The sequence below is a fragment of the Molothrus ater genome, chromosome 7 (genome assembly GCF_012460135.2).
Source record: "Molothrus ater isolate BHLD 08-10-18 breed brown headed cowbird chromosome 7, BPBGC_Mater_1.1, whole genome shotgun sequence".
NCBI lineage: Eukaryota > Metazoa > Chordata > Aves > Passeriformes > Icteridae > Molothrus > Molothrus ater.
Genome location: NC_050484.2, coordinates 15,436,401 through 15,453,070, shown reverse-complemented (window position 1 = coordinate 15,453,070; position 16,670 = coordinate 15,436,401). Strand labels below are relative to the sequence as shown.

Below are 16,670 nucleotides of genomic sequence, written 5' to 3'. Positions count from 1 at the left end.
GAGAAGGTAAAGGAATGCTAGAAGATCTTTCTGATCACAGAAAATGACAAGTGCATGTACCTTTAGCTGGGGGAGCTTCCTTCTTCGGCACTTGGACTTTCTTTTCAGGTACAGGTTTCTTTGGCACCTCGGGCACTTCAAAAACATGAGTTTGGTTAAAAAAATAAACCATAAACTACTCAAAACACAAATGAAACAAAAAAGACAACAACACAAATATTTCATATGAAGACCCTTCTCCAAAAAGAACAGAAAAAAGTAATAAGCAATTAAGGCATCTGAAAAATAATGTTAATTAAATATTCAGAGGATGCCTTCTAACATAAAGAGATGATATATACCTTTTGCTGGAGGAGGTTCTTTTTTCTTCAGAATAGATATTTTTTCCTCTGGAACAGGCTTCTTGGGAACCTCAGGCACTTGAAAGATACCATTAATGTTTTAGGTATTTACTTCCATAACAACAGGAACATAAAGTGCAAACAAACATCACAAATATATACTCATGCAAACAAACACCATGTACTCAAAAAACCAGCTATGATTTAAAAGATTTTATCACTAAGACAAAATAAAATAACAAACTGATCATTTTAGCTGCTATTGTGTCTATTCTCCCTGCTTAGCCATGGAGACCATCAATAAAATGTTTTCAACTTCAAGGGCTTTTTTGAAAGAAGAAGATCAAGAAGATTAAGTCAGAGACATTCAGTCAGTTTTTTTGAATCAGCTATTAAAAACATGTTTTCAATGCTTGTCAGGCATGTAATAGGTTGCATCTGATCATATTCTTTTATATGTTTTAAATATAAATTGTTGACTGCATTTTCTTCCTGAAAAATTTCCAAGAGCTTTCTAAATGCAAAAAAACCCAAGCACATCTAGTTTATCAACTGACTGACTTCAAGCACAGAACTGTCCATTATAAGTACCCAGCAGTTTATACCACCATTTGTTGGGTAAATTAAATGCTTTTTAAAAAATCCTTTTATTCTTCTGAAATCAGACTTTTCCTTTAACTGCAGTGAGGCAAAGGCTTCAACTAAAACATATCTAAACTTTTGTTTGTACTCCAAACCCTAGAAATGCCCATATAAATTTTACAATGACAGGAGAATAATTCCACTGTCTCTGAGCATAATGAAAAAAGTTTGGAGTACATATGAATTAAACTTAGCTACTGTGAGAGATTAAATGGAAATTTCAGCCAACACTAATCTCCCTGCTCAGGATTAACCTGGCTTTTGCAGTCTACAGCCTCATCTTTTCTCATGTTTATGACAAAATTTCTACTGCAAACAATGTTAGATATAATTTTGACATATATTAATTAGTCAAATGAAATTCTGAAATTCTTTGATGGAAAAAGACACTGTGGAATGATTTGGATCAGGACTGGAAATTATACTCTTAGATGATTATGTAATTTTGGAAAATTGGATATACATGATCCATATCTTTATATTGATGCAGAATGGCTTTATTACCAAGATCTTGGCATGACCTAGTTCTCCTAAGTAGTGAGTACTGTGTTCATCCTGTAGTAACAACGTAGAAAATTTATACCCATACCATAAAAATTAGTCCTAAAGAAAACATCTGAAATGAAGATTATTTAAATATGGATATTTTTCTTTTTCATGAAAGTATATTATTCTCTTCAAGACGGAAATAAACATCAACCATAGGGCTTTCTAAGATTTCTGAAAAAAAATTCGGTGTGACGTGTGTTCCTAAATCACTTATTTTCAAGTACCCTAGCTATTTTCTAGATAAATATATTTTTTGTCTCTGATTGCAGACTTTACATAAGCATTTTAAAGTATTTCAAGCACAGTCTGATAGAAAAATTGAGCCCCAGATGAGGATGAAATTCAGCTTGGTTAAATTTTCATAGTGGGTTATACAGAGTTCATATGAAAGAGGAATGAACATGTATGACATGGAAAATTTTAATTTATGGAGTTAGTAGTAAAGAGTAGATATACAGCCATCACATGTTTTCTGTGCTATATAATAATCAATAAACATGTTAAAAAATACACACTGTAAAGCACACTGCAACATTTTAAAACATATTTGGTACTTTCACAAAAAGAAAAGATACTACTTTTCCTCACACAAACCCTAAAGTTAAAGTATACCTCTGGCTGGTAGGGCAGCCTTCTCTTCATACTGAGGAACCTGTGGCTCTTCCTCCTCATACTCAGCAACTTCCTCTCCATAATAAGCAGCCTCTTCTTCATAATGTGTGACTTCTTCTTCCTCTTCATACTGAGGAACTTCTTCCTCTTCATACTGAGGGACTTCCTCCTCATAGTGACTAACTTCTTCATAATGGCGAACTTCCTCCTTGTATTGGATTACCTCCCTCTCATACCTGGTGGTATCTTCCTCCTCGTACCTTGGAACCTCTTCCTCCTCCTCATACTGAGGAACTTCAACATAGGCTTTTTCTTTTCGGACAACTGTCTTGTGTACTTCGGGCACTTAAAAAGATACCAATTAAAAGAACCTTAAAATTTAGCACATAGATCTTACTAATAATAAGGATCACAAGGCACTGTCAACTAAGAATTAACCAGAGGAAGAACATTCCATAGAAAACAAATCAGTACTCACTGCACATGGAACATACAAGACACAAAAAACATTTACACCATATTTGAATACTCTATCCAGTATACCTTTGGCTGGTGGTCTTGCCATTTTTTTAGGAGGATAAATTGGTACTCTTTCTTCAATGATAGCCCTCTCTGGTACATCAGGCACTTAAAAGATACAGTACAATTACATTTAAGAATTTTTATATGCAAATTGTTTAAAAGAAAATGTATTGGCAAGAAACAGAAAATGATATCTTACAAACACACAGCTGACATGTAAAAGACAAGCATGCTTATTGCCACTGGACATGCAGTGAGGTCAGTGCAGTCATTAGGCTTCTTTTCAATTAAGAAACAAAAACTTTTCAAGGTACCAATATAAGCAGCTGATATGATTCCTGCTTCATCCACTGCTGCCAACAGTGAAGTTAAGTTTGCTGATGGGCAGAACTCAAAATCCAAAGCCATTCAATTACAAAATCAAAAAACTTCATTGTTCTCTGAAGCAGCTCCTTGCCAGAGCAGTGACACTTTGCACTACCTCAGGAAGAGATCAAGAGTCCTCATTCACTGGCAACAAAAGATTTGTGTAGGAAACTCTAGATGAAGGTGAAGGAATGCATGGAGAAAAACTTTGAGAGTGACTAGCAATAAGATAAGGGCTCTGGTCTAATTAAAAGCAAAAGAATGACGTGCTCAGCGAGGAAGGTGTTTTTCCTCTTCTCTCAATTACTTTATGAAGTGACTTGCTTCTTCTGACATGGCAAGGAGCTGTTCCCTGTAAAAGCAGGGGCATCGCCAAAAGATCAAGATGTGGATATGTTCAGTTTTTAAGACTTATTCGGGAAAGAATGCTGTGTTTAAGCAGCATATCCTCTTTTACAGAAGTGTGTGGGTCTTGTCTTCTGAGGCAGGTGTCTTGGAAAATTTTTGACCAATATAATTGGAAACTGCACAGAAAATCACCTTGGCATTTTAAGGTCTGGCAGACTTGCCAATTCAGAGAATAACTGTGGCATTTTCTTAACAGATTTGAGATTTTTTTCTGACCTTCAGAGATGGAATGCATTCTGTTGCTGACAGATTTGAGAATTTCTAGAAGCTTTATTCATGACAAGCTACAGTGAGCATAGATGAGTGGCTGCCACAAGTCTTGATGCTTGGTGTTATTTTTGGGGCAATGTGAAGACTCATTAGCTCTCTAAGTATTTTCTGGCACAGCCTTCCCTGATATTTAGTTATAAATTCCAGGTACATCTACACTTGAAATCTTAAACTGAAACTGCTTGGAACCGATACTTTGGTGGATTTGAAACAAAAAATTGCATTATGCATGAGTGCCCTTTTCAGACAGCTCAGATTTCTTTGGATTCTTTTTTTTTCCAGCTAAAACACCAATGTTTGTACCCTATTGGAGAACTGTTGCCTTTAATGTCTTTCTGCTTTGACCCTTTTCTTTCCAGACCAAATGGCATATTACACCTGCCTAACAGAGAGTCAAAGGTCATCCTTCATCACACTCTCGGTACTCATAGTATGCTTGTCCCCCCAACTTTGGAGACTAAATAGATGGTTTAACTTCATGCTGATTTGTCTGTATTAATCTTTCATGATATGAATATGAAAATGCCATTTATCAAAAGTATCAGATCTAAAAGTAGTGAGTGTCAGGCATCTTGTGGGTCATTTTTCACAAATCAATTGATAATCTGCAAAAGTAAAAGAGCAATACATTTTCCTTAAAGGCTATGGACTGTTGAGCAGGCAGATCCATTACATTGGATTGTGTTAAGTGTCTCAGCCATGCAGGCAGCAGTAGAGCTAATGATTTTTTCTTTAACCTTCAGATTTAGGTGAGGAGTTGCTTTTACAGAACAGGAAAGGTCTGTCTGTCTTTTCAGAATAATAAAGCATATTAATTTAAATGAAAGCAAAGACTGTCTCTTGCTTCCCCTCAAAGGTCAGACAGTGGCAAGATTTAAAAAGGAGGACCTAATGAAATTATTTGGCTTCCATGATGTGAACAGCAGCAAGCCAAGGGAAAGAATGAAATGAGAGACAGTATTTTATTGCGAGAATGAAATACTGTTCTGCTTTATTCTACAAGCTTCACTTTTGTGATAAACTGGCAGTAGCAAAGGACATGAAATTTAGTTTTATTCTCTCTCGGTTTTTTTTTACTAGCTGACGAGATGTAACTTTGGATACAGAATTTTTTTAGTCTTCATACCTGTGTATGAAATCTCCTTTTCTGTGTGGAGAGAAACAGATACTTCCTCCGACATAGCCCAATGTTCTTCTTCTGTTGGTACTTCAAAGACAGAGTCTAAGATTAATTTTTTTTTTCTGGTGTAATATCATGTACAATAATAAATATCCCATTTGGAGTTTCTTAGAAAAATAACTATTGTTTCCTGACACCACCCACACCCAGAGTAATTGGGAAAAATGTGTCTAGTATTTCTCAAAGGCTTTGTAAAAGTTCCTCTGGGACTACAATGGATCATAGTGATGGACTTGGTTGTGTAAGGTTAATGGTTGGACTCAATGACCTTAATGTCTTGTCCAACTTAAATGATTCTATAATTCTAAATTTGAACCTCAGGAGACATGCCAGACCAATAGGCCTGAAGCTCTGGTAGTCTTTCATCAGCACAATCTGTTCATAGATTAACCCATGGGCAGGACTACCTTCAGGTGGTGGAGACACTTTTCTCTTTTGAACAGCAATGGATACTCTTTCTTCTCTGGCAGTTTTCCTCTGTGCTTCTGGCACTTTAAAGATAGTAATTGTAAGAAAACTACCTTCTAAAAGAAATCACACACATTCTGAAACTTGTATGAAAGAATTATAGACAAACAATTAGGAGTAAATAGCACACTGTTTAAAAGAAAAGATAATAAACACAACAATCACATGAGACATACAGATAATATAGTAAAATAATATATCTAATATTAGAGTAATAGATATATAGACAAAAAAATTGAGTAGGATATTCACAAATCGTGAAGTAAGATGGAATGAAGATGAAAGTAAGAGGAAAAGACTTTGTCTCTAAACTCTTCAGAAACTCAATTAAACCATAGAACACCACACACTCAGGGTACATAACAAAATCAAACACAAGAACAGCACAGAAACAGAGAACATATTTGTAAGTTTGAAACACTTCACTGAATATTGACAATATTATAAACATTGATTTTTTTTAAATTTTGTGTTCAATTTTTTTTCTCTGAGTAAATGTTGTCACTCAGCTTTGCAAGCATTTAAGCATCCAGAGTGATCAATGAAATTAAATAGTAGTTAAAAAATGCAAAGAATGAAGGTGCATGACTATTCTCTATCACATTCAGCAGTATATAGAAGGGGAAAAGATGAAGGTCCTTTTCATTTATAACCAAATCAGGAGACACAGATTTTATTAACTAGGCAGACTGTGACTATGATGCACATGGATGTCTGATATTTAAAAGCCATCTCTACTTCCAAAACAACTTGTATACCTTTAGCTGGTGGAGCTGCCACTTTCTGTGAAATTGGAACAGGTACTTTGTCTTCTGGCACAGGCTTCTTGGGCACTGCTAGCAGTTTGTAAAAAAAAGTTCATTGTAATAGATGTTGAATTAATCACAGTATACAAATATAAGCAGATGACAAAACGCAAATCATAGACTTGACATTTCTTCAAGTAACAAAAGAAAAAAAGACAGCAAACACTGAACATTAGAGTCTGTGTTAGATAACTAGACATAAATACAAACCACTATTCTGAGACAAGCCTTCTCTAGTGTAACTGAAAATTTATATACCTTTCTTTGGTGGAGCCACTTCTTTTTTAGCAACTGCAACTTTTTCTTCTGTGATAATTTTCCTGTGCACTTCAGTCACTTAAAAATAATGTGCAGGGATATTTAATTACAATATTTGAAATGCAAATATATGTTTCTTCTACTTATTCTGATTGTTTAAAAAAGTGCTAAGTGAACTTCAACAGCAACAGAAATAAGACACTGCTAAAGAGCATCCTTTACATCCATAGCACCAAAATGAGTAGAGTCAAAAGAAAGGGGAGATCCCTACAAAGGTTACAGATACTAACAAACAAAACTGTATTTAAGTATATTGCCTAAACACAAATACTGCAAGACCTAACTAAAAAATCTCAATGGTAATAATCTGTTTACCTTTGGTTGTTGGAGGTTCTTCAAATTCTGCCTCAAAAGTGGGCACCAATGCTTCTTCAGGTTCTTAAAAAAGATTGTGTAACTTTAGAAAATTTGTTTGATTTCATCAACAGGTATAAGATAGAAGATGAAACAACATAAAATAACATAAAATAACATATAAATCTCATCAAGACAGCACAGGTCACAGGTGTCATTGACAAACAGACATAAAAAACTGTTTAATGTTGAAGAAATTTGATACCAAAGATCTGTGTTGCATCAACAATACAATCCCCAGCCAAGGCATATATGTTAAAAATGGAATGTAGCAAAAAAGCTTTTTTCTTTTTTTTGCAACAGAAACAAACACTGATATACCTTTTGCTGGTGGAGCCACCATTTTTTTAGACACAGGAACAGGCACTTTCTCTTTAGGAACTGCCTTCTTATGAACTTCAGGAACTTTAGAAAAATGAGCAAGATGAGAAGGAAGATGAGAAAGAATATTAAAGTGTAATATTTGCAATTGTCTCCTATACAATGTGTTTTACTGAGTTAACACAAACAAGAATTTTCAAAGTACAAGGTGGAATTTGAGACAGTATTCATCACTGTGAGAAGACAACACCTATGTCAACATGTACAAGCAAGACAGTAAGACAAACATAATCCCTTTGAAGACACATCAACCAGTTGAGGAATTGGTTTATACCTTTAGCTCCTGGAGCTTCCTTTGGAGCAGCTGGGACTTTTGGCTCAGGGACAACTCTCCTGTGCTTCTCAGGCACTTTAAAAGATTACAGTACATAGTTTTACATAGAGGAGTAGTATCACTATAGCACAAACACATACAAAAATGCCATAAATGGACATAAACGTATGGCATCAATATAATGTTAAGAATGATGGAACAACTCATATGTTGAAGTGAAATGAACTTATACCTTTTTTAGGTAGGGCTTCCTCTCTTTTTGGAACTGTTACTGTCTCCTCTATGTAGTAAGACTCTTCTTCAGTCACTTTTAAAAAGAGTAAAATATAAAAATACTTAAGTATTTTACATATATTACTGTCTTTATGGCCCTGGCAAGCAACAAAATATTTGTAAGACAAAAATAAAGAGCATGCTTTATTAACAGACTCTTCTGGGATGACAAAATCTACATTCAAGCTGTCCTGCTTCCACTGAGGCCAATGGAAACACTCCAAGCAGCTTAAATGGAACTGAGAGACTGAGCTGTCATCTTGTATTTGTGTGGAATTTGAAAATGCTCCACTCCTCTCTCCACTAAGTCACTAATGTTGAAATTAGTCCATTTTGAGAAACCTTCTTTCCCAAATACTGAGAAAATTCCTTTACTAAAGATGTCCCTGGAAAAATCTGTGGTGTCATTAGTCACAGAAACTGAGTCAGTCAGTGTTACTGTCCTTCACAGTATTATGTGACCAAGATTGTTATTTTACAGTGAAATTATCTGAGGAACCCAAGTGCATCATGGCATTCAGAAGAACATGTACTTTATCCAAGCAACCTGGTGGAAGAGGAACTTCCAACAGAGGATTTTTGTAAACAGAAAGAAGTCCTGATAGATCTCACTATCAAAGAGATAACTTATTATTTTCACTGTATTGAAACAGGATTAGCTACTCCTCTTTTCAAAAGCAAGTAATAGAAATTGTAGAAATTTAAATTAAAATTTGTAAATTACAAAACATATTTATATAGTAGTAATTTTTTCCTTATAAATAAAGCAGATATTAATCCAAACTGTCTATTTGGATTACTTTTTTGCTTTTGCCTAGTGTTCCTGAATTGTCATACCTTCAGAAATTTCTTCTCTGTGGATGGAAATAGATACTTCCTCTCTTTCTTCTTCAGACCATTCTTCAACTGTTGGTTCTTTAAGGAAAATTATTAGTTTTAGTATTTTTGGAGGATGGATAAATGGAGAGAGAGTAGGATTGATGGATAGAGAAAATGAAGTCCAATTCATGGCATGACAGATATGCATATGGCAATGACAGCAAACAACCCAGAAAGTGCTGTGCACCATATGTATGATTTGTTCTAAATTATGTGGTTTGTCCATGTCCCAGGTTCCCTATTGTGTGTTGTTGTATCTAATATCATTCACTTGTCAACTGTCAGTTTATTAGAATGCCTCAGCTCCCCACGTTTCCCCATCTCAATAACTGAAGTGGGGGAACAATAGTCAAAGAATTAGAGGTTTCTCCTTGATCCAACTGTATGAAAGTGAAGAAAGGAAAAAATGAGATGGATAGGTCAAGAACTGAAGGAAATCCTGGCATGTACTCCTCTACAAAGGTGACTGTATCAGGGAAAATCTCAACTAGTTCTGGAGAAAAGATTAATTTCCAGGAGACAAACAGAATTTAAGACTGCATGTATCCATATGGATGTGCATTTGCAAGTTCATGTTTTAGACAGACATGTTCCGAATTCTCTTCTAAAAATTCATTTATGGTTTTGAAAAGAAAGTGCAAATTTTCTTGACTGGGTAGTTATTAATGGGACATAAAACCAGACAAATGCTGTTTCAGCATTCTTGAAGTTATCTTGAAGTGGATATTACGTGGATTATTCTAACTTAAAACAACTGATCTCAATCTTCCCTGAACACGAGAATGTGAACTGAAAGCTGGTGAGAAGGGAAGCAGTATTTTATCTTGAGGGCTACAGAAAGCTTGGTAGTATGACAAATGGATGGTTACAGCCCTAATTTGTAGAGTCTAAAAATAAATGTAAAATAAATTTGCTACTGCAAATTTATGAGGCACTTATCTGAAGATTATTGTATTCAGTAGTAGAGTTTCCATGTCAATGTGGTAGGACCCTTACATTCACAACTAAAATTGTAAATGGCACTTTAGGAGGCTTTTAACCACTGGGAGTTCAGCACAAAAGTTATACAAGATAACTATCAAAAAATGTTTGGTGTTATTTTGATCGTGATATTAGAACAACAGACTTGCAGACATAGCGCAAGTTTCTCACTATTGTCTGCTTATAGTGTACCTTCAGGTGATGGGAGTTCCTCTGGAATGGCAACAGATATTCTCTCTTCTGTAATAAGTACTCTTTCTTCAAAAGTGGCTTTCTTCTGCACTTCAGGCACTTTGGAAGATAATGATATTAAAGTATGCTTTTCCAATTCCATTGTGAAACAAAGTTTTGAAATGCTAAATCTAGGTTTCCAAAGAAGGGTACTGAGCACATAACATAGAACAGAGATTCAATATTTAGAAAGAATACTATGTAAGTATTGCACATGAGATACAACATACTGTAATGATTCATTGTGTAAACCAGAGCAGGAAAACTCACAGGAGAAGCACAAATCAACGACTAATAACAGCACAGAACTCACAGACAGAAGCTGAGAAATAGCATATTCTTGTATTCTACTGGAAAGCATACCTTTAGCTGGAGGAGCCTCAATTTTTTTAGGAACAGCAGGAGATACTTTTTCTTTAGGGACAGGTTTCTTAGGAACTGCAGGCACTTAAAAAAAGTATTTGTTTTAGAACATTTGAAGTAAAAATTGACACATGCATCACGCAAGAGAAATGTGTTGTTGAGAAAGATTACACATGGATATGTTTTGCTTACCAAACATGACAGTTGACAAAAATGAGGTAAATGCAATGTTCTAAAGATTACAATAAATGATATTAAAGTGAGCTGTATTGTACCTTTTGCAGGGGGAATTTCTACTTTAGGAACATATGGCAATTTTTCTTCTGGAGCTGTTTTTTTAGGTATTTCTGGCACTCAAAGATCTTAATTATAATATAATCTGCTTAAATTAGCAAGTTTTTAAAGAATAAATCTACAGCACACTATACACAAAACTGACACAAAAGATACACATTAACGTAGATGAAGTACCAGTATAACCAGATTAACTTAGCAATCAAACCCAAAATTTGACATAAACAAGATGCTTAATATAATAAGAAAAGAACATTATTTTTTAAAGTGTACCTTTAGGTGTTGGAGCTTCCTCTCTTTTTGGAACAGCAACCTTTTTCTCTGGGGGAGCTTTCTTAGGAACCTCTGGCACTTAAAAAACCATAAAGTATAAGATAACTGTATTCTAAATTTCAAAGATTTATTGGAGTATTATAGATTTCATTAATAGATAGACATCTTCCATTTGTAAGAATATCAAGACACACCACATAACACATTCATACACTTAACATAGAAAGATCTATGACAAAAGCAACATATATTCGATACAAAACAAAACCAAACCAGTCACTGGAAGACTATCAAATACTTTAAGACTGATTTCTTAACTGAAGAATGAGATGCTCAAATATACTACCGGGTTTTAAAAAATCTCATGGATGTACAGAGAATTATACATAAAATATAAATTCTAACACAAACATGCTTACATACAGACTAACAAGAAAATAAAACTCAACAAGTAGCGCACACTTGTTGAGTAAGTGTTGGGAAAAGGAACACGTCCTTTTTCTTCAGGCACAGTTTTTCTAGGCCCTTCAAAAACTCTAAAGGTATTAAAATTCATCTAGGTACTATTTCTAAGGCTTTTGAATGCCTTAGATGAGAACAGACATTCATACATAACACACAAAGATTACATTTGTCATATGTGTTGAGAATATAAGAGAAGTTAGAAAAAGGGGACAATAGCACAGAACTGGTTAAAGCCCACATTCAAAAGATGCTGTACCTTTTGCTGGGGGAGCCACCTCCTTTTTAGCAACAGCAACTTTCTTTTCTGGAACAGGTTTCTTAGGGGCTTCAGGCACTTTGGAAAACATTGTTAAAGTAAGAGATCTTTAGTTTTTGGAACACTAATCCAGATTTCAATAATCCAAGATTGTTTTATACAATGAAGACAGTGCTTGGACAAGGAGATGAGCACTGCAACTGATACAATACAATGTACAGCCTTGTGTGTTCAAATGTGGACAGTACAGGAAAGACATAATGATACAGTATAAAAGTCCTGTTAAAATCACTGCACTAGCTCCTTTCATTTTACTCTCTTGAAGTAAAAACACACTACACTTGCCTGAAGAAGCCACACAACTTAAATAGAAATAATAAGCACAAGATAGTTAAGAGAGAGAAGGACCCAAGCTGCGACAAATTCAAGCTGTAAGCTAAGTTATAGCACAATTGAAAAACTGAAATTGTGCAACAGAGACAATGCAAAATCAAATAATGCATATGGAGATAGTGCAAAACAAAGACACATAGAGAGTAAATTCCCACATATATGCAAGAAAACATGAAAAGTAATACAAAGAAAGAAAATTTGTTTGGGTTTTGCTTCTTTCTTTTTTACTAGAGCAGTAGAAATACCTTTAACTGGTGGAGCTTTTGCTTTAGGCACAGGAACAGGCTTTCTTTCTTCTGGAACACCCCTCTCTGGTATTTCAGGCACTTTAAAAGATAGGTGGTGATCATTTAGGAGACAGCTAAAATAATTGGTAAACCACAGTTGGCTACTCTTTACATGGTGTATAAGTAAACAATAAATGACAAAAACTACCTGTTTTATCAAACAGATACAACAAACCCATCTCACAAAAAGCTATTAAAGGAATTATTTAAAGTCATGAAGAGGAATAAGATAAGAATGCAATAAGGCTTGAAGCTTTGACAGCAGAGCCATAGAGAAATTGAAAGATCTCAGTTCTGATATGCTATCTTTTGGTAAACAGTGTTACAGACAGATAATGTGAAAGTTCAGAAAAACAGAGCAGATGCTGATGCAAAGACATTCACCTTCAACGTGAGAGATCTCCAGTTCCGTAGAAACAACTTCTTCCTCCTCCTCAACCTCTCTATGTGCTACAATAGGAATTTTAAAGATATTAAATGTTGAGATAGGAAATATCAATGTCCATAGTAAATCTGAAAAACTTCAAGATGATATTATGTGTGTACATGACACAATCATCACTGAAACATATATATTAACATGTAAAAAATTTAATCCAGAAAATGAACAGCATGTACTGAATTTTGAGTCAAATTAAAACAAACAAGCAGACAAATATTTATTAGACTTCCATCAATAATCAAACTACCTTCAATTGGGTAAACAGCTTCAAAGAATCTTTCTTCAACTGTTTTCTCATGCTCTGTTGGCTCTTCAAAGAAAAGTATTTAAACAATAGTAAGATAAAATAGTTGAAATATTTCCATCTATTAAGCTAAATAATACTAAAGCTACATAACACAATGGACAAAAAAAGCAAGGCATACTGAAAGACAAATGTACAATATGTCTAAATATGTTATTTGACATACATAAAAATAGATGAAAAGAAATATAGTAGGATTGATAGATTGTTTTGATTTGGGTACACAGACTTTTGGTTTTGTACATACCTGTAACATCATATGAATACTCTTCTTCTCTGTGGACAGAAACTGACATCTTTTCTTCTGAAACAGTCCATGTTTCTACTGTTGGTACTTTAAAGATAGGATTTTGTTTTAGTATTTATTATTCTAGATCCACATTAGTGGTAGTCAGCATGTGAGTTTTTATCAGGTCTATATTCATATTGCACATTAAAGTCTTAGACATATTTAGACAGTCAGTATTCATATTGTAAAATACTGAACAAAGAACAAGCACACAAGAATAATATTTAGTATTTGTTAAAGACTAAAGACACAGACACCTTTAACCCAAACATTTGAAACAAAATGCATGCACAGGCTTTTGGAAATAGTACATCAGAAGAATTCTAAAGGTTGTTCTTCAAAGATATTTTTGGGCATGAGGACACAATTATATTTATTATGTAAGGATAGGCCAGCAAGCAGAATAGATGAAGGAAAAGCTAAGTCACACTGCAGTGTGACCGTAGGCTATTTAAACAAGAACCAAAAGGCTATCCACAAATATGTTAAAAACAGACTTTATAAAAAACAAAAGCATGGCAGACTTACTAATTAAACACTGAGAGCAGTCACAGCATGACTACTACTATAGATCCACATACATACACACAGGCCCACATATTCCAAAAAAGCACAGAAACACATTGGGTGCTGAAAAAAAGGGTAAACTGCAATTCGAAGATGCTCATCTGTACCTTCCTTTCTCATAACTTTTTCCTCAACGACCACTGGTGTAGGTTTTGGTGGCAGAACTTTCTTGGTAACTGTTGGTGTTAGAATTTTGTTACTCAGTCAAACATTTAGCAAAGAGATCAAAATAAAACTACAGTAATCTATCAATGATGTTGAAAATACAACACGGCAAACAATCTAACTCATCAGCCAAGTCAGGCTTCTTAGAATCACATAAAGCAACATAATGGATGTGTTTGTTTCTTTTTATTGCTATGTTCTAAAGGCACTCAGGGCATTTAGCACACAGGTAATTTCCTGATACGTATTGAATTGCAGCTGACAGAATCCTGCTGCAGAATGGGAAATGCTACACAAAAGGAAGTAGCTACTAAGAGAATAATGTGCATATTTATTTTATAACCAAAGAATTAACCAAAGAATCTTGAGAGATGGGTCAAAATGGAAAGCTGAGCAAGATAGGGATTTCACATCTTCAGCTTAGAATGAAACACACTTTTTCACCCAGTGCAATTTTAAACACACTTTCTTAAAGCATTGGTAGTTAATATTAGCATTTAGTATTTTCCCCTAAAAAGCTTTTAAGCTTCTTTTTAAAGAATTCAGCAGAAGCTTTTATTAGATGTTTCTAAGACTGAAAAATTGATCAGACCATGTTAAGTAAAGACAAAGCATATGCAGATCAGCTAAGTAACAAGAGGCACAACTTTCACAGAAAGATGACATTAAGATAACAGTATTTACCCTCAGCCCTTTTGACTTTTTCTTCTGCAACCCTCTGGGTGGTTACCTCCACTTTTTCATCGACAGGTTTCTTGACAACTGCAAGTAATTCAGATAGATTTATTGTTCAAGTAATCTTGCAAATTTTTTTCTGGATACAAACCAGATAGAACTGGCTGGGGTTTTTTTTTGTTTAGGATGCTATTAAACCTGGGTTCTGTTCAGTGCATTGTTTAATGGTGGTGAACAGTGATGGCAGTGAGGCCTGCTCTGCCCTGAGAGATCTGCAGTGATCCAAGTGGAAAACGCTTCCCAGACAGGCAGCATTTAATTTCTTAAAAGTTACACCCATGCCCAAGGCTAATATACAGGGAGAACTGAAGCTCAGTTTGATTTTACCATCAATTCTTGTTTTGATTCAAGCACCTTTGAGCAGAGAGCTCAGAAATATGAGTTAGGAGAAGAGAGTTGCTATGACCCTTGCACATCTCACTGTCCAACATAAAGAGAATTTTCATTTTTTCAAGAAAATGTGAATAACCAGCACCATTCAGCTTGAAGGAGATGCATGAGAGATCTTAAACTGCATAACTTAATCTGTTCCTGTTAGTTTTGTGGGAAAGTCATACCTTTTTGAACTGTTACTTCCTTCTTTTCCTTCTTTTCAGCTATAATGGCTGGTGGTTTTCGTTCAGGCACGGGTTTCTTAGGAACTTCGGTCACTTAAAAAAAAATAACATCACTTAATGATAAAAAGTATGTTGTCTAAAGGCTCTGTAGACAGAAAGGTATTAGTTATGCCATTATACTTTATGAATTCTAAAAACACACAGAGAGTTTTGGAGATCCAACTGTTGAAGTGGAATGTTTTGCTTATTTCCAAGTTTCATTTTTCTCATGAGAGCCAAATTTTGTTCCTAGAGACATACATGTTACTAATCCCAGAGACAGTTATAACATGCAAGAAATTGCAAAATACAGCCATTAACACCAATCAATAAATGTGAGAAATTTTTAATTAAATCAAGAGCACAGGAAAATGATAGAAGAAATAGCCAAAAGCCTAAAAATGACACATAACCTTACTACTAACTACTAACTCATGTTAGGTTTCAAAGACCTGCAAAGTTCATTGGCAATGAATTTCTAATGTATCCATTCCTATCTGCATCCATACCTTGTGATACCTTGTGTTATCATCAAGTGCCACTTAAAATTTGTCAGCATGTTATGGTTCCAGATATTTTAGCAAAAACAAAACAAAACAAAATGTTGCCTGGTTCAAAATGGTTCAAAATGTTGGGGCCTTAATAATAAATATGAGAAAAGAGAAGAAATAAAATGATATGATAATTCAAATACCTTCTTCATGAATTATTCTTTTTTCTTCATAAGTCACTTCTTTTTTCTCGTAAGCTTCTTCCCATTCCTCTTCCCCTTCATCATAGCCCTCTTCCTTGACATAATAGTCATGGTCTTCACCATAATCTTCTTCCCATTCTTCATAACTTTCTTTGGGTGTTTCATGTATTTTCTTTTCTTCATATATCTCCTCTCTCCTTGCCATGGATGTTATTTTGACCTCTTTGGGCTTCTCTGGTAGCACCTCAGGAACTTAAAATAAATAAATTGATTATTGGTATCATAGTGTGGAATTTGCAAGGTATATTGGATGTTCACTTTTAGTGAAAGTATTTCACCCTCATGGATGGTTTAAAGAAGGGACTATTTTTTAGGCAGTCACAATCAGCTTGGGTTTTAAATGTGTGTTTTTAACATAAAGCCAGAAATCAAAAAATTGTGATAAATGGAAGTTATTTCAAAACAAAACACCTTGTTTCCACAAGGTAATTTTACTCTTCTAAAAAAGTTTACAAAGGAAAAAAATTACCTTTAGGTGGCAGGACTTCTTCAGGAGCTTTTTTAACCACCTTTTGGGGGACTTTCTTTAATGGAACCTTTTTCTCTGCTTAAAAAGAATAGATTTAAAAATTTGAATTAAAAAACCTTAAGAACCCCTAAAAAGCCAAACAAACAAAAATCAAAAAAATCAA

The 16,670-nt window shown here is 34.6% G+C and overlaps 1 protein-coding gene across 1 annotated transcript in view; it reads right to left on the bottom strand.

The window, feature by feature from the left end:
- TTN (titin) overlaps positions 1 to 16,670 on the bottom strand; it is a 237,258-nt gene that overhangs the window by 131,637 nt on the left and 88,951 nt on the right. Inside the window, 22 exon segments of the mRNA XM_054515423.1 lie at positions 61 to 135; positions 2,145 to 2,489; positions 2,688 to 2,771; positions 6,798 to 6,860; positions 7,158 to 7,241; positions 7,492 to 7,575; positions 7,724 to 7,798; positions 8,602 to 8,679; positions 9,817 to 9,915; positions 10,219 to 10,302; positions 10,494 to 10,565; positions 10,786 to 10,863; positions 11,507 to 11,584; positions 12,145 to 12,225; positions 12,571 to 12,636; positions 12,876 to 12,938; positions 13,180 to 13,266; positions 13,896 to 13,964; positions 14,638 to 14,715; positions 15,246 to 15,338; positions 15,979 to 16,230; positions 16,508 to 16,582. Of these exon segments, the coding sequence (XP_054371398.1) occupies positions 61 to 135; positions 2,145 to 2,489; positions 2,688 to 2,771; positions 6,798 to 6,860; positions 7,158 to 7,241; positions 7,492 to 7,575; positions 7,724 to 7,798; positions 8,602 to 8,679; positions 9,817 to 9,915; positions 10,219 to 10,302; positions 10,494 to 10,565; positions 10,786 to 10,863; positions 11,507 to 11,584; positions 12,145 to 12,225; positions 12,571 to 12,636; positions 12,876 to 12,938; positions 13,180 to 13,266; positions 13,896 to 13,964; positions 14,638 to 14,715; positions 15,246 to 15,338; positions 15,979 to 16,230; positions 16,508 to 16,582 (2,163 nt within the window).